The sequence below is a fragment of the Rhipicephalus sanguineus genome, chromosome 10 (assembly GCF_013339695.2).
Source record: "Rhipicephalus sanguineus isolate Rsan-2018 chromosome 10, BIME_Rsan_1.4, whole genome shotgun sequence".
Taxonomy (NCBI): Eukaryota; Metazoa; Arthropoda; class Arachnida; order Ixodida; family Ixodidae; genus Rhipicephalus; species Rhipicephalus sanguineus.
In genome coordinates this window covers 9,602,693-9,626,587 of record NC_051185.1, presented here as the reverse complement: position 1 = coordinate 9,626,587, position 23,895 = coordinate 9,602,693, and the positions used below count along the sequence as shown (strand labels likewise).

The 23,895-nt window shown below is 44.7% G+C and overlaps 1 protein-coding gene across 2 annotated transcripts in view; it reads right to left on the bottom strand.

The window, feature by feature from the left end:
- Positions 1-3,709: 3,709 nt before the first annotated feature.
- Positions 3,710-23,895, bottom strand: part of LOC119406988 (CUB and sushi domain-containing protein 3) — a 230,183-nt gene continuing 209,997 nt past the window's right edge. The window contains exons 17-22 of one of the 2 annotated variants that reach the window (XM_037673808.2): positions 16,705-16,884; positions 13,506-13,682; positions 12,389-12,568; positions 11,021-11,065; positions 10,838-10,946; positions 3,710-8,295 (exon numbers count right to left, since the gene is read on the bottom strand). In XM_037673808.2, coding sequence (XP_037529736.1) covers positions 7,848-8,295; positions 10,838-10,946; positions 11,021-11,065; positions 12,389-12,568; positions 13,506-13,682; positions 16,705-16,884 — 1,139 coding nt within the window. In that variant the 3' untranslated portion in view covers positions 3,710-7,847. The remainder of the gene's footprint in view (positions 8,296-10,837; positions 10,947-11,020; positions 11,066-12,388; positions 12,569-13,505; positions 13,683-16,704; positions 16,885-23,895) is intronic. The other variant, XM_037673809.2, reaches the window with a different exon arrangement.

Here is a 23,895-nt window from a genome sequence, read left to right as displayed (position 1 = left end):
GAAAAAGTTGAGGGCCTTATCACCTATGATAAGGCTCAACTTTTGTCTGACGTCACACCTCGCAGCGACCGACATAACTAAGTGCCTTCCGAGCTGAAGCTTCCCCTGAGACGTTTGCTTCACCGCAATAGATGCCCAAAACCAGTCGAAAAAGTTGAGGCCCTTATCACCGATGATAAGGCTCAACTTTTGTCTGACGTCACACCTCGCAGCAATCGACATAACTAAGTGCCTTCCGAGCTGAAGCTTCCCCTAAGACGTTTGCTTCACCGCAATAGATGCCCAAAACCAGTCGAAAAAGTTGAGGCCCTTATCACCTATGATAAGGCTCAACTTTTGTCTGACGTCACACCTCGCAGCAATCGACATAACTAAGTGCCTTCCGAGCTGAAGCTTCCCTAAGACGTTCGCTTCACAGCAATAGATGTCCAAAACCACTAAAAAAAGTTGAGGCCCTTATCACCTATGATAAGGCTCAACTTTTGTCAGACGTCACACCTCGCAGCGATCGACATAACTAAGTGCCTTCCGAGCTGAAACTTCCCCTGAAACGTTTGCTTAGCCGCAATAGATGGCCAAAACCAGTCAAAAAAGTTGGGGCCCTTATCACCTATGATAAGGCTCAACTTTTGTCTGACGTCACACCTCGCAGCGATCGACATAACTAAGTGCCTTCCGAGCTGAAGCTTCCCCTTTCACCGCAATAGGTGGCCAAAACCAGTAAAAAAAAGTTGAGGCCCTTATCACCGATGATAAGGCTCAACTTTTGTCTGACGTCACACCTCGCAGCGATCGACATAACTAAGTGCCTTCCGAGCTGAAGCTTCCCCTTTCACCGCAATAGATGGCCAAAACCAGTAAAAAAAGTTGAGGCCCTTATCACCTATGATAAGGCTCAACTTTTGTCTGACGTCACACCTCGCAGCGATCGACATAACTAAGTGCCTTCCGAGCTGAAGCTTCCCCTTTCACCGCAATAGATGGCCAAAACTAGTCGAAAAAGTTGAGGCCCTTATCACCCATGATAAGGCTCAACTTTTGTCTGACGTCACACCTTTTACTATACGTATTTTTCGTCCCTCAGGTGTCAGAAACAGCAACCACACAAAAAAAAAAAATTCCCACGGTCCGTATTGCAAGGAAGCCAACCTCCTGTCACGTACGTGGGGTGGAGAGGGCATCGCATAATGCGACACTCTTGCCGTTTTAACAGAGAAAAGCTGCTCTAGCTCGGCGTAATGTGTGTGGAGTGTGTGACCGCGCTCGAAAACTATCATCATCATGAACGGTTATGTGCCACACAATTAGGACAAACCCCACTACTCACCACTACGGCGTGGCCTGTAATAACCTTGAGAGCGAGCTCAGAGAAAGAAAGAAAGAAAGAAAGAAAGAAAGAAAGAAATAAAGAAAGAAAGAAAGAAAGAAAGAAAGAAAGAAAGAAAGAAAGGCGGTAAGAAAAATTTAAAGAGAAAAATTCTTGCCCAAAAGGAATTCTTCACGAGGCGGGATTCGAACCCGCGTCCCGCCGATTTGGAGTCGAGCGTCCTAACCACTAGGCTATTGAGGCACGCTAGCAGCGCACGGCAAATTCCTTGTATAGTACAGTGTATAGAGGGGTGGAAAAGGGTGGTGGCCTGAGGAGGAAAGATGTGATGGTGAGGAGGAGGGAAAGAGGCGGGGTAGAGCTAAGCGTAGCACAGAAAAAATGAGAAAGAAAAGTGAGATCGAGGAGGAAGCCGCGCATCTCGAAGCGAGCCGTTCCGGCCGCGGACCGTGTGTTCCAGCTCTGATACGGAACAAGATGCTGAGTTGACGTCGAGAAATGTTGTGTAAGCGATAAGGGTCTCGACTTTTCCGGCCACTATTCGACAGCTATTGCCGTGATGCAAACGCATCAGTGGAACATTTACCTTAGAAGGTTATACGTGCATGACCAAGCAGGTGTATCAAACTCGAATTATTATGAAAGAAGGTATGTAGAGCAAGATGTAGAGTATGTAGAGGTTTGATTATTTAAAGGAAGTTTGCTCATCACACAGATTCGCTACGCTGAGGGTATTCAGGTAAGGTTTGTGGTTTGACTGAGTAGTTGCGCTTTTGATAGCATAAGCATGCTGTTACTCTAAATAAGCTGAATGCAGCGCAGTGAGGAAAATTTTTCATCTGCGTAAACATTTCCATGCCGACTCAATGAGAAAACCTTACCTGTTCGTCCGTCCCTCTTTTATGAAACACGAATCGCTGGAAATAAATAAAAAAAAATTCTTGGCAATGTTGGGTTTCGATAATACCACCACTACCACCTCATTAAATGAAATGAATTTTGGGTATATTTTCGGACGGAAGAATAAGCCTATCCTTTGAAAATGTTGTACTTCTCGGTTGTTAAATTTTCGTCAATTTTAGATGAAATGCATTTTCGGTCTATTTTCGGACTAAATGGTAAGCCTTTGGAAATGTATTTTTCGCTTGTTAGAAGTTTCGTCGATTCTAGATGAAATGAATTTTCGATCTATTTTCAGACAAGATGGTAAGCCTATAGCCTCAAATGGCTTCATTAAAGGAGTTTATTGCCTCACAAATCAACTGCTGCAAAAAAATTTCACAATCCGTCAAATACTAGCGGAGTTACGGGGATTTGTCGCACGCTGTAGTCGATTTCTCTCTTCTCTTGTCCCGACGAACGCGCTGGAAGCTAAGTAGGAAGGGATGGTACGGGGGAAGGAAGTCACGTCAACCCCGCATCGTGACCTTGAGCACTTTTTTTGTTTCTTTGAACGCGCGGCTAACCTTCAGTGAGAGCGCGGGAACGTAGCGGCCTACCGCGGCGGGCGCAGTGACTATGCAGTCAACGATGCTCAAATATAAGTTTGTGCCGTCATTTGTAGAGAGTAGAGTGAGCGATGTTTAGCTGACTTTGAGATTTACTTGTAAAATCCAGGCCACGTGCTGCGCTTGGTTTGGCTCACCTGCTTTCAGGAGACTCGACTACCGATCGGCAGCGTTTTCTGACCATGATGAAAAAGTGTTGCAGGGCCCCTTTAAAAGTTTCATGGTCAACTAGTTGTGCGCTGACTAAATACCTTACCTGCTTCTTTCGCTGCGGTGCTGCAAACACCATGTAGCAGAATGTTTAGCTGTGGTGGCAACAAGCAGTTCCGGATGGATCGACACTCATCTCCTTCTCTCATTTCGTTTTATTTTATTCCTTAGCGCACTTTGCCATGTGTGAGGTAGCAAACCGGCCGGTAGGCCTCCAAGCTTTTGCTTTATCTAGTCTCTCTTTTTCTCGTTTCAGGAAAACATGACTAATAGTAGGATTACAGTAGAAAAGGGGAGAGGGGGAGGCAGATTAGGGAAGGTAATAAGAGGGCTTAGCAATTTATTTACTTGGACGACTTTGCTGATAAATGATGAAGAAAATAAGAGCGCTCAAAAAGGCGAGCCTGAGACTCGTACAAAGGAATGTCCTAACTAAGTTAATTGTACTGTGTTCCAAATTGATTGTGTCTGTTCCCTTATCTGTTATTAGGGGCAAAACGTAACTAACTTAGGGATGTCGACGGGGTCGAAATTCCTGCTGTAGACCAAGATGACAGATATTCCATCATGTTTAAAATGAGAAGTTTAGGGAAAGGTGGAGCTTAGGGAAAGGAGTTTAGGAAAGGAGCGAAAGGTGATGGTTTGAAGTGATAAAAAATCGTTCAACAGGGAATGTCCCCGGAGCCAGCATTTAGACAAGAATATTCGTCTTCGTCATGGCAGCCCTGAAACGAAACAATCTTGAAACAGTTTTCCTTGGTCACAGATAAATATAGTACAAGTCGTTCGTTTTGTGTTCCATACTTTTTTAATAAACTCTCACAACATCAACTCACGGGTGCAGTAGCACAGCGAACAGCAAGTGGGGATCCGAAACCAAAAACAAAACTGTGCTGAAACACGAAGATAGGATGCGCGCATCGTTTATCGCACGCTCCTAGAAACCGTGCCTGTGACAAATAACTTAGTAACAGTCTGTACAAAAGTAAATCGAGTAAGTGAAACAGAAGGCTTCGTTGTACATCGCATCCATTCACAACAGAAAGTGAGAGCGTTAAAACAAAAATGAATACCTCTCTTACAGGTGCATCTTTCTGTGGTTCCTGTCAATGACACACACACACTAACAGATTCGGTTGGTATATTTTATATATTAACTTTTCAAAAGAGAAAGCTTTTAACACAAAACGACACACGTAACTTTGACGTCAATATAGGCAAATTCCTGTGCTGAAGATGCAATCACCTCGTCCGGCCAGATATTGATACTGAAAAAGGAGGTCGACATCGAGCACTGCCTCTTTAAATTTCATGCTTCAGCTACAGGAACGCCATTTTACTACAGCTGGAACAAATTCAGTGAAATTTGTTGCACTTGAAAGAAAACAAATGGTGCATTATAGTCACTCATGGAGTATATTTATAACATATTGGCATTCACTTGTTTAGTCATTCACTCAGGTAATGCTTCCTCTAAATTCATGAACGGTCAGACCATGTGACCTACCATTTGGCGTGCAGTTTCAAAACAAACGTGCTGCTGGGATGAAGTACTGTAAGGTTAACACATTCACGCAGTTAGGAACGATTTGGCCGGGCTCTGTAAGATTCAATGTGAGCGCAAACCAATTAAAACGATCAATAAAGATTGTTCATTCCCAGTCGCGAAATTTGAAAATTAAGGAGGAAGTAGCAAGAAAAATTCTTTAACTGCCGATATTAAGGGAAAATATCTCTCTTACCGTTTGTTGGAAAGCTACAAGAAGTATCTAAATTGGGTGCAGCAGCGATAAGCATCATATAAGCTCATCCCATTATTAACAGCCTTACATATCGTGTGCGTTGTCAATGCCAAATAGGAAAATGACACATCTTCTTAGTTAATACCCTCAGGGCAACTATTTCAGAAGCGAATCGCTGTTGATCAGAAGATATTCAACGCTGAAGTAAAAGCCAGAATATTTACTTTCTGCATCTATACCGCACTAAGACCAAGTAGCATAAAATTATGTTTTCTAACGTACAATTACGATAGTCATAGTTACTAAGGGGATAGGTTTTTTCACAAACTGGCGACAATGCTGTACATTTCATTTGGAGTTTGGGTCAATTAATTCGCTTTGCCCCAGTACGTGAGCCGGTTTCTGAGTATAATCAGTTGTGAAATATTTATAAATGTCAAGCTGAAAAAAAATTTTTTTTGTCTTTGCTGCATATGTTCACGAATATTCATCCGCTTTGCTGGAACACGTGCTACACACATCGCAAAGCTCATCTATACAGCAGACCAAACGATTCCGACGTGCGCTGTCAAGTTCAACGCACATCACACATTATAAAAGGCTATGACTATCAGAGCGTAATACTTGTGTTCATGGTCTGCTAGAAACAAAAAGGACCACCTTGCATACAGCGAGCTTAGTTTTGGGCTGTTTTAAGCTATTGAAAATGGATCTGTACAGCAGAAGCAGCGCCGTAAAATTTGCTAAGTGACAGTTCCAACCATATGGGACTCCACAAATAGACTTGAAAGTACAACTGAGGTAGGCAAGTGCCCATTGCGCTTAACCTAAGGTAATCAGTGAAAGGTAGGCTTGAGTGCCAAATTTAATTACGAAGCCCCTGTTTGAATACGCTCAGAGGAAATGTTTCAAGCCATATGAATGCTGGTTTGGCCAATGACTAACATCTTTCCCTTAAAGCTACAAACAATTTCTTTGTACAGTGCAGCAACCTCAAACTACAGCTATGCTGAAAAAAAGCCTCAATCGAAAACTACTCATTGCATACACCAAAATAACTGACGCCGCGAAATTAGAGCTATTTTATAACATTTTTTTTTGTTTAGTGCTTCACAACTGTCATCACTTCTAGTTGCAACGAAAGGTCGTCGAAAATTAAATTTTTAATCACGTTCATCAATTACTCGATCTTAACTTTTCAGTGTAAGAGTGGTAGTCACGGGACAAAGTTGCATTCTTAAGCGTGAAGTGTTTTTACTAACAAAGAATGGACTCGCTCGGTTCCCACAAAATTATTCCTGATGAGCTTTGAGTTAACAGTAATCAGAAACTTTTTTCTCATGTTTTTAATTTGGCATACGTTACTACAAAGATTAATTTCCTGGTCGCACAACTAAACTTTATTATGTAACTGAACAGGAAAATCGAAGACTGCCTAGAAGTACCGTCCTCATCCATTGAAGGTTCCCGGCTTTTAGACGTCACTCAATGTCAATAAGAATATTCTCTTTGCAGCAACGACGTGAGGCCAATAAGCATGACTGTGTTGTTGTGTTTTCGCAACAAAAGCTCTAACCGTTCCCCTTCTTTCATTTCTTTGCAGTAAGTTATTTAGGAAGGCTGACGGTAACTGTATTTTACCAGCTTAGTGGTATAACTAGGTGTTTTTTGCTTCATTCATTTCGGTTCTAAGACATTGTATTGGTATGCAAAAGTGACTGTTCCAAGAAAACTGAAATTTCACTGCACATTGTATCATGCCACGCTGTTCGAAACATTGTGACAGCTACTTGTCTAGGTTTCTATATTTTGTTGTGCAAATGTGAACCGTTGTGTCGTTCAAGCAAAACAGCTATTATGTGCATCTTAAGCAACATAAGCAACGTTACAAGCCGCGTGTAAAATGAATAGGTTTTGCTGTCATACTGACAATGGTGCAGTTGTGGGCATTTGGTTCTACTTGATTTTCATGCAGTGCGAACGAAAATTATTTGTTCCACTACCTGAACGCATACTGCTTGTTGAGCACAGTTGCCAACTTTTTTCTTGCGTTAATGACACATTCTATTACATACAAATAAGACGTCCCTCTACTGCCTACTCAATACAGATCACCTGCAAGCATTACTCAATCTAAACACTGACACCTGTCGAAATGGTCACCGTCTGCATGCCACAAAAGCAAATGCCGACTTCGGCACTGGAAATCTTCATTGAGTGTATAGTTGTCAAACAGCGGTTCTCTTCATTTGACACCTGCTTTTGCATCGTGGGACATGCAGTACGTTCCCGAACACCACTCAACCAAATCACGGCGCCACTGTCGCGGAGAGCAGCTTCTGTGTTCATTCACAACGCTTCTCCTATTCAAAAGTGCTTAGACGCTTCAGAGGGTGATCATTCCGCGTCACAGCAATCACAAGTAAAAATATAACACTCATACACAATTGCTTCCGACGACGTCCATTTGTCTGAAAAGTGTCACACAGTGCGCTTGACGTACTCACTGGCAGAACAGACGTTCGCACGGCTTGCGTAACATCTACACCAACACCACACAAAGATCTTCGCACATATATTTGTAACCACGCACGTTCCATTCTGAACCCGCTGTAGTACTTCTTCAGTAAGGCACTATAGTGGATGTTTATAGCCCGCTGACGATAATGAGCGCTCCTCGCACATCCCAACTACGCGACAACACTTGCGACGACCACTTAAAGCTGCTTCCGTTCTTCCTTGAAGGCGACGTCAGGGATCCGCAGACGAGTGCTACATGGAGCTCACACGAACCACCGGATATGCACATCTCACAACGGTGTGATATATGCACTGGATGAACGACCACTATTAAGGTCGGTCGACACTGCGAGATTACCGGCAGTCTCAAGTTCTTCACCAGCAAGAAACGCCAATGTCATGAGCTGTCGCTTCTTTACCTTCAAAAACATCAAACGCAGGCTCACAAGGCACCGAAGTCGTTACACTGTGTGATCAAGATACAACGGCGCAAAACTTGGCGTTCACATCCAAACAATGGCGAGAGCTCTGGTGGAGAGGTCACACATCGTGACTCTGTAGCGTCGAGGACATGTGGTGACCGTTCGCGTTCATGCCCGCTGCCGGTCCCCTGTTGCTGCCGTACGCATGGTGGGCGTGATGGCTGACGTTGTTATTGTTGTTGTTTTGTCTGGGGGGCGCGTGTGGTGGCGAAGGCGGGACGCCAAGGTTGATCCTGGCCACGCTGGTGGCAGTGGTGGGCGAGGTCAAGTTCTGTCCGTTGACCGTGACGTTGGCGTAGATTGGCTGTGGTCCAGCGGCGAAGGTGACCAGGCCGTTCGGATTGTGCCGGATGCCGTTGCTGTAAGGGGCGCTGCTGTTGGCGTCAGCAGCCTCGAGCGCTAATCGGGAGAAGGACATCACCGTGGCATTGTCCTTCTCCAGGCCACGGTTCACGTCAACGTTCTCCGTGTTCTTCACCCGCTGGGCCTTCCTGTAGGGGGCGATACTGATTACACTGGCTAACGCGTCATCTGAACTGGCGGATCTGATTCGCCCATGTATTTTATTGATCGTTAGAAATCCCAACGCCTGATATGACTAGAGTCCTTAAACATAGCATTTCAACATAGTATAACATTTAAATATTGTTTGACTACACGACTTTATAGATAATACCCCGTATGATTATTTCCTTATTATATGTTTTATCTTTGCTGGTGTTGCTTTGTATTTGTTACCGATGCTGCATTGACTAATTATTTAGTACTGCCCTTCTCCTTATTATGGGATCTGGTACACACTGCTCAGGGTTGCCACTGACTTTCGAGTAAATGTCGCCAAACGACGAGCAGAAAGTCGCCAAAAGTCGCCATTTTTTTACAAATTTCGCCAAAAAAAGTCGCCATTCTAGATATGTGCGGCATATCCTAGCAATAAGAATTTCCACTGATGTATAGCCCCGTAGAATACAGTGCCATTCAAAGCCCTTAAAGTATATTGACATTTCTCAATGCCAGGCGCATCGCCCCTTCACCATGGGAGTGCTTGGTGCACCTGGTTCTCCGACTAGCCGCAAGATGTGCGCGGAGGCGCAAGTATGAAAGGATAAAACGCTCATGATATCCTTCCATCCCTGTCCGCTCGTTTCAAAGGTAAAAGTGTGGTAAACCTTAGGCGAAAGCCGCGAAGGCGTTGTATGTAGACAGCTTTACATCCCCTCATATGAAAAAAAGGATTAACAGGTTTATTGAAAGTAGTAAGACAGAATTCTTACAGGTATCGTTCATTAGTGAGTCATGCCTTTCAGTGTGAACTAATATGATACGGGACGCCACTGTCCCTTTCATATATAATCACTCGAGTAGGGGATACTGCAGCGGTGAACAGGTCGCCAAGCTATTCAGAATAGTTGGAGCTTCGGCGGAACAAATGGCTGGAACACACGACCAACCCGTCATACAGCCCCTTCAGAAGCGAAACTTTAGCGAAGCTCTGAAGCATCTAGATGAATCTAGATGAATTGAGTTAGAAGCATCTAGATGAATTGAGGAGATACACGCGAGTTACTGGATGTACATATAGAACGGCGCGCAATGTGCACCTCAAAACCCAGAAAAATACAGAGAATAGTGCCGCTCATTCGTTGGGAAGGCACTGAGCTTAGGATGCATAACTCAGTGGAGACCTAAGCTGAAAATCGCCAAAAATTCGCCATGTCGCCATTCATAATTTTAGGTCGCCACGGGCCTCTCAAATTCGCCAATTTGGCGAAAAGTAGCCACCATTGGCAACCCTGACACTGCTGTTCATGCATATTGTGTTATGAAAGTACTACGGAAGTTTACTTTTTTGTACTGCCCCCTTACACAAGGCCTCAACGGAGACCTGCAAGGTATTTTTAAATAAATAAATAAATAAATAAATAAATAAATAAATAAATAAATAAATAAATAAATAAATAAATAAATAGGAAAGCGGGAACTAAGCCTTCATGTTTCCCATGAAAGTATCAATCTATGCTAACTTAAAGCATCACCAATCATGACGTTCCTCGTGGTAATTAAAACTATCATTGTTTTACCTATAAGTCGGGACTTTGCAAATTTATTTGCGACTGAACACGGCTGTTTCACCTACAACTTTAGCACAAAACGGTGCTCTAAATTCTAACTAAACTTCGTCCAAAGTAACCGCAACAAAATTTTGACGCCGACTTCTGTTTTCAGTAAAGTGAGTGCACTACAACGGCTTACTAACGACGCGTAATGCTCAGCTAACCCACCGCCAATTAAATCATACCTTAAGGTGTACTCAGTGCAGTCGTCTTAAGTGTTATTAATTTTCAGAACAATAATGTCGTTCACACTAACGAAACGTGAATGTAGGTTATTCTCAGACGTTATGTGTAACAAGCCGTGTACTGAAAATTAGAACTAAGGATGAAATGGATCAAAAGGTAACTTTTCAATCACATTCACAAGGCCCTACTATGAATGTTTGTTATTAAACAAATTGTGAAGGGCGATATATCGAGACTTATTGATTACTGAGGCAGCTTTAAGTGCCTCTGTTAACTTAAAGCCTCCGTGTTCTCTCTAAATGGTTATTTAAGAAAGAATGAAGAGAAAAGTGGCGACTCGTAACTGTCTCTCCTTACGAGGACACGGACCTTGATTTTTAGAGTGCCGGGGTTACGTGCTCCGGCGAGCACTCCATGTTCCCCCGAACAAACTCCCAGGGGAACATGGAGGATTCAAGTGACGAACATTGTTGAAGAAGGAATTTCCGTGGAGCCAACGTTCCAACAAGTTAATTTGTCCTCCTCAGGGCAGCAACCATCAAAAAGACAATTTCCTACCTTGACAAGAACAAGTCCGCTTATCGAAACTTTGGCTCTAGCAACGTTACCTGTTACACAATTTTTCGCTTATTAACTAACTAGCGCATATTGCTAGGTCCACACTGTACGTTATACTTAGGTTCAGCAATGTTGCAAAACAAACGTACAATTTGAATATAAATCGTGACCCCATAAAAAAGGTACTTACGTTCGCATCCAAACGATGGCCACTACAATTGCGATCACAAGCAAAGCTCCGGCACCAACAGCAATAGCGATTCCCACTGTCCTCGAGGAATCGTAGGTGAAGTCCGCACCTGCAATGTAATTTTGTGCTGTTTAAGTTAGCCATACTCAATCGACAAATAGAGATTGAAGTGGCGATGCTTACGATTGCTGTCGGCACCTTCTATGTCATTGCCAATCATCGGAATATCTGAAAAAAGAAGCGTGGAAAATGTCAGTTTTACGTCTTTCACGTCATAGATTAGCTACTGTGAAAACAAAAACAGGCAACAGAAACTCCACTTGCTGGACACTCAGAGCGAACTTTTTCATTAGCGAAAGTACTAGGCCTATGACCATGATGGTTGAATTAAAAAGCAGTGAATGTGCTCCAACGTCTTTTTGAAGACAAAAGTGAATGGAATGTCACATCCGACCTACAAAACAAGCTGAATGTTGACTACAATTCCACGAATTAATATCACTTCTGTATTCTGTGCCCACGTCCTTGTCGGCTTGCACAGAACGCATTGAAGCCCTGAGAAAGTTATATCGCGCATTTCGTCGCTTCCCACATGAGCTGGTAATATATGTAATTTGTGCTGTCATCGGATAGTTGAATTGCCCCTTTCAGTGCCTACTATGCCATGACATTGATACATTAATAGTGAGCAATCGTATCTTGATCGATCGATTTGTTCATCCGTATACAGTGTGGCTCGACAGGGAGCTCGTGAACCTGGTGTCGTGTTCCACGCAATCATGGCGGACGTAATATAACATTATCTTTTCGCTAGGTCTGATCCTTTTCCTACCATCCCTACATCGTGGCTGGCTCACCCTATAGTTATAAGGTTATAGTTATAATGGTATGGTTACACCCTATAGTTGATTGTGTGATTAGAGGAAGAATAAGACGCCTAATTTCTGCAGCCCTATAGGGAGCACGGCGCAGCGTCTTGGGGTAGGTGGGGATGGGAGAAAAGTGGATAGGAGTGTTAAGAGTGTCGTTGTGGCTCGGACGTAGTAGCAATCAAACCGGCTGCAAGGGCAGGGGTGGAAGGACCCGCGCTCAGCGGTAGGCCGCTCTACCCGTCTCCTCCAGGAACTCCGCCAGGCTCCGGAGCGCTGGCAGATGAGGACGAAACGGGTAGAGGAAATCCTCACCCTATAGTTATAAGTCGCGCGCTGTGTGCAGCTCTGTCAACTGGAGCAGGAGGAGAGGGGCAATTGGAAAAGTATCATTGCACGAACACGTCACTGACCTTGTTGCAAGCCCCATAGCAACGCCCGTTACTTATCTTTCAAGTGGGAGTGTCTGTCTACGCCACAACAGTCCGGGTGACGTGACGTCAGAAGAAACGCCACGTATTGCATCATTGGTAGAGCGGTTGGACCAGTTATTTTTATAATATAAACTGGTTGGCGTTAGTGACATGTCGCTGTCAACTTTGGCTTTGGTAGCAGCGATGCTGGTCAAATAGTAAGAACCGTGGAGCGTTAGGCGTAAGTTACTGCCCCGTCGAATGCTCACCAGTGCATCGTGGTTCTTGTCCGCTCCAGTGACCGTCTTCCCCGCAAGTCCTGATGGCGTCGCCGATCAGCTTGAAGTCGTGCAGGCACTCGTACTCGACCATGCTTCCGAACGTCGTGGTCCCGTTCATGATCAGTCCGCGACCGTTGCTGATCACCGACGGGTTGCCGCAGTCCACCACTGCAGGCGAAACGAGGAACATGAGATGTACGAGCATGCGTTACAATGCGATGGTGTTGACGTATACATTGATGAATTGACGCGATTTCATATCTGACAGCGACACTTGAGGAGATGCGTTGTAGAATTGCATACTATCCCTTCACACTTGATGGTCTACCAAGCATGCACTAACATGTGTACATTCAAGTTTTTTTCCCCTTCTGCTTAAGGCTACTAATGCAACTACTACTACTACTACTACTACTAATAGTAATAATGTCGGATGTCTTACTTGCAAAAACCACGACACGATTGTGAGGCATGCCGTAGTGGAAGGCTCCAGAAATTTCGACCGTCTGGTGTTTCTCAACGCGCAATGCCATCGCACAGTACACATGCCTCTAGCATTTCGCCTCCATCGATATGCGACGCCGATGCAGGGATCGAACCCGCGACCTTCGGGCCAGCAACCGACCACCGTAGCTACAGTACCACCGCGACGGACGATTGTTGAAGACTGAAGTTCCTTACCTGATTCTGTATGCTCATGCGCATTCACAAATTTTCAATACAGTCAACTGAGAAGAATTTGTGGGTAGTGTGACGGGCGCTTGTCGTCGCGGCCAGGAAGTCGTAGGTTCGATTCTCGGCGGGGAAACTTTTTCTCAGTTTTTTTTTCTTTCTCATCCGTTAGCGTCCATTTTATCAACATCATATCCGTGACAAAAATACATCACTAAAGGCTTGGTGGACCCCAGCATAAAACACTTCCGTGTTCAAAGCAGATGGTGTACGCCTTCGAGTAGTCTTAGCCAAACGCATCAGACACCGTGTGACTTTTTCTATACAGCTTCAATAAGCACCTGTAGGCCCAAGTCCGCGCTTTTTTGTACGATAGATTTAGCTCTGGCGCTGCTCATTCTTATGCAACAAGAAGGCAAAGCGTCACACTTACGAGTGCAGTTTGGGGCTTGCCCGCTCCAGCGACCGCTGCTCTGGCAGACTCTGGTGCTGAGACCCTCCAGTTCGTAGCCCGACTCACAGGAATACTCGACCGACGAGCCGACCAGGCTGCTGGAGAATTTAATCACCGTCCAGCTGTCACTCGCCTTCGGCTCCGGACAGCGGACCTCTGCGCAGCAGGTCACCATGAAAGAGGATGCGCGTTAGAGGACTGTGCGTTAGAAAACCACGAGTACGTAGGACGCGGTAACAAACAAGGGTTAAAGACAAGGCGAAGGGTTCCAGCACGTTAAGAAATTATTCATGATTTATTCTTTATTCAATGATTGCCCTAATTAGCCCGAATGCGCTGCAGCCGGGGGTTACAATAGATGGATGGAAAAAACTTTATTAACGTCCTTCGGAAGGCGCTCTAGCCTGTAGCGGGCCGCTCCCACGTCGGAACAGAACGGCCAAGTCTCTCTGCTGCGTCGCGGGCCCGTTGGACTGCCCACAGCCGTTCTTCGACTCCGGAACTACTAAAAGCAGCCTCCCATCTGGACGGCGTGACGCCTTCGCGGCCGCGTAACGCGGGGCACCTCCAGAGCATATGTTCTAAGTTGGCCATATCCGCGCATAATGAACACGCGTTAGTTGGCTGTATTTACAATGTCGAAAAAAAAAACACATCTGCATTGGTACAGCACACTTGCTGATCTGATAAGCGATTCCATTCGCTAATGGAGCGAACGAAGAATGAGTACACATTAGATCGGTGCGGTATTCTAAAATCTTAAAAGAATGATCATTGCGCGAAGAGGCATAATGGGGACCGTGTAGGTCTACATTTTCTTTCGAATGCTGCTTTTGCCATGAAATATTTGATAGAATAGATTTAAACGTAGTTTTCTTAGACGAGATGAAAACAATTTCCTTGCTTATTACTTTGTATTTTAGTGCAACTGCCATTTCTCGAGCACTGACTTACACCTTGCCGCTCTGTTCTGGATTTTTTTAAAGTTTGTCACTTGGGGTTATTTGCCAAGGGTCCCACAAGGCACAAGAGGAGAAGCGCAGAGGACAAAACAACTGAAGTTTACTAAAAGGAGGCACTAACAGCGTCAGGCATGCGTAAATAACCAACAGCAGTAGTCATGCAAACATACAAACTAACCCGCTCCACCACCACCACCCACCTTTTTTTCCTTATTTGTTAACCGGGTATTAACACGTGCGATACATGGTGAAAATATAGTTTTGCCAGATATTGAAACTCCTTATCTGTCACATCGACCGGAGGCTCACTGACAGATTATTGAGCGCCTAACTTCCTGATATGGAACGCTTCGCATATTTCCCCTTTTCACTCTATTTGTTCTCTTGTGCTCGCGTCTAAACGTGCTGGAACTCTTCACTTTGCCATCATGTACCAAGTGGCCCGGAGAACCACAATGTTAAGAGTTCAACAAATATGGCGAAGTGCACGTAACCTACGGAGATGCTATACTGGCGGTAAATGTAGCCTTCGAGGGATGCAGCTCACACAACTGCGCTCGACACAATGATTAGAGTGTTGCAGGGCAGCCGTTGGGAAAAAACCGGCACGGTGCTCACTAAAGCGAACTGAAGAGTGGCGTTTACCAGAGGGCCATAACTTTGGCCCTGCTCTACGAGCAGAAACCACGGTGATTGAAGGTTTCGTATTCTATGTTCGAATGCGAAACGCCAAATAGGAGTGCACTAATGTAGAAAGATAATCATTAATTGTTTGATCAATTAATTTATTATTATTACTCCATTGATTGAGTACTTTATTTATTACTCAATGAGTCGAATAATTAATGATTAATTAATTAAATTCGTTTTATTTCACTTTAAACAGCTTGCAGACCAGTATCCTGGCTCTAGGAGGACGGAAAATGCCACAAAGGGGCTGAAAAAATAACAAAAGGATACGTGATAAAAAGAACACAGATCGAAGACTCCAAATGCAACTGAACAAAAAAGCTACACAACTCACCGCAAAAGCTTAAAACGGAAAGACTCGTATTCAAGTGAGGACAGTTGCTCTGTGAAAAGCTAAGCCAGAACCGGGTGGCCCGCTGACAGTATACGTATAATATCGCAAAATTATCGATTCCTTAGAAGGACGGTCGGCGCCATTCCGACACAAAGTCGTGAGAGAAATAAAAGAGCGCGATGACTTCTGATGCGTGTAACTCCGATATCTCGCTTTCGCAGAGCTATAGTTCCTTTGCCTCCCGTGCCTAGCTCTGCATGAATTCCAAATCTATCTATTCCGGCCTTTTATGGAGCTTGAATAAAAAAATACCGAATGTTCTCGCTATAACCCGCATAAAAAATACGGGAAATCTGGGGCTAAATTTAGAGTGTGGCTATACGCGCATTTCAGGGTGCAGGGTAATATAAAAAAAAAGTTTCGCCGAAAGGGCGAATTAATGAGTGAGATAGAAATGAATGCGTAGTGTCGACGCCAGAGACCCTTTAAAGGAGATGGCTAGTGACTTATGTATATGTAACTACTGTAGTTCGTTAATACCTTATTCCTTACTATATTAACTAATTGCTGGCTTAATGACGAAATAGTACGCGCGAAAGTTACTAAAAGAAAGCTACGTTCAATTACAGCGGCTAGACGGGCTGGACGCCGGCCATGTTTCATTCGTGCTCTGTTGTCGTTGTTGTCTGTATCGCGGGTGTTGATCGAACGATTACATGTGTTTTGGTGATCGAGGTTGTTACCACAAATTAGTGGCCGACATCTCATTTCTGAAGCCATGCTCCCATGCTACCCATGCTCCGTCATATCGTCGGCCATGTTGGTTTTCGGTTGGCTCTTGGCTTGACTAGGAGTTTGTCTTCGTTTGTATCGTGCAGCTGTGGCAAATTGTGTAAAACAGCTGCGCTTATATTCTTGGAGCAGCTGTTTAGTGATAAAAAATTGTGTTCGTGGATACACGCATGCTACGTGCAAATTTTTGATGGATTTTTATTTCTCCCGAAGTTACGGCTCAGGAGTGCTACGATCGTAGACATCACTTTAAAATGATATTTTTTTTTGTCACGTTACAGCAGGCAGTTAAAATGACATTAGGTTCACCTAATGTCATTCGTTGTAAATAGCGTTATATCTGCCATGTGACAGGGGTATGACTCAGCATATTGTGATTTACTATCCTTAGTTTCCTCACCGAGGCATAGTGGTTCGGGTCCGCTCCAGGTGCCGTTCTCGAGGCACAAGCGTCTGGGCGCTCCATCCAGGTGGTAGTTCTTGTCGCACTCGTATTCCACCGTCGCGCCGTAGTGAGTCGAGTTGGTGGACAGCAGCCAATGACCATTCCCGATCGGCAGGGGGAAAGTGCACTCCACGTCTGCGCGTTGTTAGAGAAGAATTAATTGTAAAAAAAGAAATAAAACTAGTTAATTGCAATACGAAACGATCAACTGAAGTTCCACAGCCTGAATGAAATGTTTATTCAGTGCAGTCGCACGTTTTCCACAAATCATAAATTCTCGAGAAGACAGAAGCCTGAAGTGATGCGCCATTCTTCGTTACATTACCTTCTCCACAACTGTATCGTTCTTACGTGATTCTCATCGTAATATTGCCAAATAGCAGGGGCGTAGCCAAGGGGGCGGGGTTCAACCCCCCCCCCCCCGAAATGTTTCGCTTTTGCATGTGTGTATGTACACGCATACATATAAACGCACGCACGAACATAACATACATAAAGTATGATTGAACCCCCCCCCCCCCTCCCGAAAAAAATTTCTGGCTGCGCCCCTGCCAAATACATAACAAATAGTTTAAGAGAGCGCGAAACATATGAGCAAGGACAACGCTTCTCGCTAACAGAACGCTGGCTATTCATCCATGCATACAAATACCAAGAAAATCAAACGAGAAGATCGCACCACTGTGTCGGAATCGCTATGTAAAGCACCTCACAAGTCGTATGGAAGACGCGGGCTTGACAACCTAGTCCCTCCCACCTGCGACCAGTTATACTATTGTGCACCATCTTGTTACTCTCCTGACAGTTTTCACTTTGATATGTTTTGTAAGTGCGGAGCACTTTAGGGGCCCGGGCTGTCGTATGTTGTCGTCGCTTGGCGTAACGCGGGCAAACACGACGTATAAATAGAAAAGAGAGGAAACAAGCATGAAATAGCAAGAGAATGAAAGGAAGGAAAGAGAAAGTAGGAATAAAACAGAAATAAGGATAAATAAAGAGGGAAAAAAAGGCAAAAAAAAACGGAAAAAGAGAAAAAGGAAGAAAGAGAGGAGGAAAGATAGAGAAAACCGAAGAGAAACAAAGAAGGCTGCCCAGCTCCGCACTTCCTTCAGGATTGGCACCACTACTGCGAAGCTGCCTTATTTTTTATTATTTTTTATTTTTTTTAGAAAAAGCGGAGTCACCAGAACAGCAATACAATTCTCAAAAGGCTACTGCTACTTCAGCGATCACTAAGGTCCTCAGTATCATTTTACTGCAGATTTCTCTTTACCTTTCTTTTTTTTTTTGTCAGAGTGCTTGTAGCTCTCGCTATCAAAAACTTTGCACTCCGATCCTCCACCCCCCTCCCCCTCGTCCAGCAAATAAACTACAGGAAGAGATAGAGTTCAGAGAAGGATGAACTACAGAAATAAGTAAGCTGCACAAGCATGGACAAGCACGCAGGTTCTACAAAACTCTTATAAAGCGCAACCATGACCAGCCAGTCAGCTTCGCAATAGTTAGGTTAATGAACTAAGAAAACTTACGCCGCCACTCTGACAGGTAAATGACCATGGCAGGCATTGGCACGTTTTCTTTGTTTATCACTCTTTCGGAAACGCGTGGGTTTGATAATGAAGACGGAGGAAGGGTCCATTGGAGCACCATTAGTTATAGAGAGAGTCAGGTTTGCCTCAGGAAACCAGAACGTACGAAGCAAACGGAAGGGTAACGTCAGCCGCGTAACTAGGCTGTCGCGGTGCCTATACCAATTACGGGAGCGCCGCTATGGCACTGCCTTAATAGCGTTCCCAATGACAAATGAATGCTCCTGCTCGACGACTGAGCCGTCTCTGCCGCAGAACTACGGCGTGCTTGAACAGTACAGCATACTTCGCATGAAGTGAAGCAGCACGAGAAGTGAGCTGCGCTGGAGAAGGAGGAGGAGGAGGAAAAAGGTGAGGAGGACGAGGACGAGGGAGACGGAAAGGCAGAAGGCAGGGAGCTTGTGTCCGCCTCACAACCCAACGCTGGGGGAATGCAAAAATGGAACAGAAGGATGAGAAAGAGAGGAGATAACGAAAGAAAGAAATGGGCAGCGAAGTGAGAAGCGTATGGGATTACACCACTGGTCAGAGGCGTTCGCACACGCCCGTCGTCCTCGAGAGGCCCAAAGGTGCTTTCACTGCCTTTGTGGGCCGACGAGCGATGGGCACGATGTTCCAGCAGCACTTGATGTTACTGTGAGTACCGCAGTTACAGATAGCCATACATCACAGAGGCCTCCGTCTGTTTTGTTTACTTGTTTTTTGGAACAGACTGATCGTGCCACTGAGACCGATATTCACCGTCGTTGCTTTTCCACCAAGCTGCCGGTACTGGCTTGCCTTCGTGACTAAGACATGTCGACAGCACTCTTCTCAACAACAATGTCCTGCAGCGCCTGTTCATCTCTGAAACGAGCTCCGTTTGTCCAATTCCATCCACCTTGATGCGATGCCACGCCTATTCTTTATTTTAACCTGACGATCTTTAGAAGTGACTGGAATATTAATGGAGGAAAGAATAGTACTTTAAACGGCTCGTTTTTCTTTGTTAGACACAATATTAATGAGAACTAACAGAATATTAATAGGAATATTAATGGGTTAGACCAAGCGATGCCGGATTGCTTTCCTTTGTTTGATCTAGTGAAATAAGAAGGCGTCCCGCAAAACGAAAAAAGAAATGTGAAAAACGACCTTGTACTTTTATATTGCTGAACATTTGCGCAGAACATCATCAATCAAATTGTGGAACCTTCGGTGGCGACTACTACCACTACAAGCACCATAAACAAAATGATAGAACCAAACTTATAATTCTCATCGCCGGCTTACGTCAAGGAAAGAAAGTGGTCAGGTGACTTGCCTTGTTTTTTTCATTTATTGCGTACGCCTGTGCACCGATCAATGGAACTCCTGGCTGTCGCAGGGACGACCATTATTCAAGTGTTATCGTGAACTCCGTGCTACTTTGCTTTATTAAGGTGATAGCCTTAGATGCCTCATCAAGCGCGAAAGTTAACTGTCGGCGTCCCGCGGCGTCAACACGAGTGATGCAAAGGAATGATCATTACGTGATGACGTCACCATATGACGTCATCACGACGTCATAGACCGCCAAATTTTGTGGCGCCACCATGACGTCGCATAACGTGACATAACATGACGCTTGGTCAAAGGTTGGTCAATTCCGCGGAGGCAGTGAAAAACAACGTTAGCTGCAGAAACCTTTCTGAGGGGGTGGAGGGGGCGTTGGAGGATCAGCACATCGTTTGAGACGAAAAAGATGGCTTTTGAATTCGAGTCGTCTGAGGCGAATGCATAGGGAACTTTGTGAGTTTTTATAGTATTATCGCAGAGGAGACAGAATGCTACCTATACCGCGAGGTGCCTGGCATCAAGTAACCATGCCATACAGTCAGCAAGGCAACAAATAACCACATCGCATACTCGGCGAAGAATGCAGGACAGTACAGTTGCTGCGGTGAGGAATCGTACCCCACAGTTGACGCAGAAACGAGGTAGGCCACTAAGGTTACCCAAACCAGTTACCCTACCACACATGCTAGTTTTGGCTAAATAGTGGCCCGTATCGGTTAGTACCGGATAATGTTCATCAGTGATTCCATATGTTGGTTTAATAATAACATTCGAGAGAGAGAGAAAGAGATAACGCTTACGCGCTATATGACAAGATCCCAGTACGATGTTTCTACATCAGTTATTTTCTTTAGTCACTTAATTTTAACAGCGAAGCTGCTTAGCAAATCGTTCCTTGCGAGTTGATCCAGAAAACTATCATCATCTTCATCATCATCATCATCATCATAAACGGGTAATGTGCCACAGAAGTTGGGTAAATCCCACTACTCACCGCTGGTCCACTAAAAAAGAAGAAGGCAACAGTTAGCCCAACAAATGGCTGCGAAGCGACGGCGGTGAGTCGAAGACTCCGAGTGCGTACAAGGAGAGAATACTAGGGAACGGAAAGAGCAACGGCGGCTGCGAGAAGACCCCGAAGCGATGGAAGGCCGACGCCAACGACGACGTGCCCGTAATCTATGAGATGTGCGAACGCTTGGTTTCAGCGTGAGGTTCTGTCCCTGGAGTTTGGACATCCGTGTCGTGTCTGTGACTGTCTGTGGTTTAACTCGAACCTCCCTGCGCTGAGAATCAACGTAGAAAAAACCTAGCACCACTTAGCTAAAGCCTAGCAACTACCTAGAAGCAACCTAGAAATAACCTGCATCATTTAGCTAAGGCTTAGAAACAACCTAGAAGCAACAAAGTCTTCAGAATCGTCCCGTTTGGCTGTTTCAGGCCTTGCGCGGCTTACTGCAAGCTTCGTTTTTTTTTTGTTGTTGTTTTTCGTCTACTTCTATGTTACCTTTTTTTTCTACGTTTCCCATTAGGAGGACGACAGGGTGGTTGATCCTTCAAGCTTCTTGCAATAAAATACCTCAGTCCTGCCCAGCATTTCTAGAAACCAGTTCAGATCCATAGCGATGAGAAAGACGCAAAATGCGGCGAATAAATTACCTCTTCAATAGCAGTCACCCTCATGGGAAAAAAAGAAGGCACGGGATCTTCACAAAAACTCGTAGAACGAAACTAGACACCTGGGTGCATTTAAATAAACCCATTCTAGCTCGTAAAAATGTTCCACTGAACGCCTAAAACGCGAACTTCCTTCCATTCGGACGACGTACTCGGATTTGCAAATGAACTCTCATTGGACAAAGTAGATGGAAAAAAATACAACAAAGAAGAGGAAGGCGTGATAAGAACATTCATTCTTTCTACAATCACTCAGCGACGAATGAAGTGAAAAAAGAGAGAGGGAGATAAGAAGAAGACCTCGGACGCGGAAATTTTCCGGGAGGAAATTGTGAATCGCATTGTGAAAACTGGGCTAATGCATTCGGCTGCACAGGCTACCGAATAACACTTAGTAGGACGCTGAAGACAACTTATCAAAAACGATTTCCTTCCATTTTATTTATGTGGGTATTTGTTCGGTGGTAACGCGGTTAAGTAGACGCTTAAGGCAGCGGTTAGAGTTCGCAGCACTTGACGAAACTAGCTATTCGTTCAGCCTGCATATGAATGGTAAGAGCGAATGCGTTAGGGGCCATAAGCGTGTGCTTTTGTAGACGCATGCCCTAAGCGTTCTTTTAATTAGTAGGCGTCATGCAGATTACAGGGAATTCTGAGGAGGAATTCTCAGTTCATTTCTCAGAGGGCGTCTGGGACGCGTTCGCTCTTTGAATGTATTATCTCTGGGACTTATATGCAAAGATGGTGGCTCATCTGCGTGGATAACTTAGAATGCCAAGTTTTCTCTTCTTTCCTTGAAGTTCGTCTCCCATTTTTATTCTCAAGCGTAAGCCAGCGCTTTCAGAAAGCTGTATGAAAACAGGAACTAGAGACGATAGAAAAATAAACAGATACCAGTTATGAGCATAACTACGAGACACTAAGGGTAGCATTCAAGTTTGGTTCAGTTAGGTTTATGAGGTTTATGAGGCACAAAAGATATGAGGACTATGAAAAAGAAACAAGTTACGGGCGCTGTTATTCTTTCACAGTGCAACTATACCAACCCTCCAGACTCACCGTACAAAATATAGATAAGATAAAAGCGATGAGCAAGAAACGTGAAGGTTAAGGGCCAGCAGCTGAAAGGCAGATGTAAGTCTTAAGATAACAGAGAAGAAAGATATGAGTGATAAGAAAAGGCACTGTTTATGTCAGCGAGCTTCTGGGTTGTAATATTGACTGCGTATTTACAATCACCAAGGCATGGTACTCCTAGCAGCGTGAGCGTGAGCTGATTAAGCTAGAGTGAGTGAGTAAAAACTTTATTGAGCATGTACCGCGGTTTTGAGCGGGGTGAAGCTACTAGCACCCCGGCCCAGGTGAAAAAATAAAATAGGTGGCGTAGCGGACGCCATATGCAGGGTCATTTTTCATACTGCCTTGATCTCGCGTGCTCGTAATTTGTTAATAGAGTACACCTTCATGGAAGACAAAAGCTTTATTTCTGAAATCGGAAAGCTTTTTTTTTCTTTCATTGCATGAACTTTAGTTCACCCTGTGGACTACCGCATAACTAATTTTTCGCTGTTTAACATCGTTTCGTGAGCTAAAACATAATCATCTAATGGCTGCAGTGAAGGAATGCGTGGTATCTCAGCACACTCACCGTATTATTACCATAATATTTCGTACGTGGTGTAGACGCCCACTGTACCTATAGCAACAGAACACAAATATCGCGATTGCCAACAATATCTGGGGCTTCATGAAAAGTAGTGCCATCGAAAGAGTAGAAAATGACAGCATGAAAAACTGGGAGTGAGACGTCCCCCTCGTTACCGACCACCAAAGTGAGGGAAGACCACTCAATCCCTTTCCTAGTTTCCCTCTTGGCTACACGTCTCAATAACTCTACACAAAGGGACTCGTGCTGGGGCCGGGAAGTGAGAGACGCTACGACTTGTTCCTGATTACTGACATACTTAATTGAATAGTAATTGCAAATGGAGTACACACATGCTGCCCGCATACAACATCTACACAACATTATCATACATGAATAAAACACTCGTGATGCGTGACACAGGATACATAATCTAAATAGCTGCTACAATGCAACGGCGCGAACAATCAAGATCATAGAGTTAAAGAAGACATAGCGCAGAAACAGGACTCAGTAAAGGTAACACACGAGGACACACAAAACGAAGTTACTAGTGAATAAAACCGCGCAATATCTCAACCTACCGCCTCCCTTGCCGCAAAGTTCGTTTACATGTAGAAAGGGGTGTAGCTCATCTCACGAGTGAGTCGATGATGTCGCAGGCCTAGGGGCTCGTTGTTCGGGTCTCTTCGGGTCGAGGCTCGCGAGTTGTCTTCCGGGTCACTGTCCCACTCGTCCAGCTACTCGCGACTCTCGATTTCTTCCGTCCTCATCGTCTCCATCATCCCGTTCATCGCCTCCCTCAGTCATCATCTCGTCGTCTCTACTCTCTATCTCATTCCATTCTCTGCCTCGGTCCTCATCTCATCGTCTCTCATCTCGATCTCATCGCCTCGCATTCCATTCCTCCTGATCCTG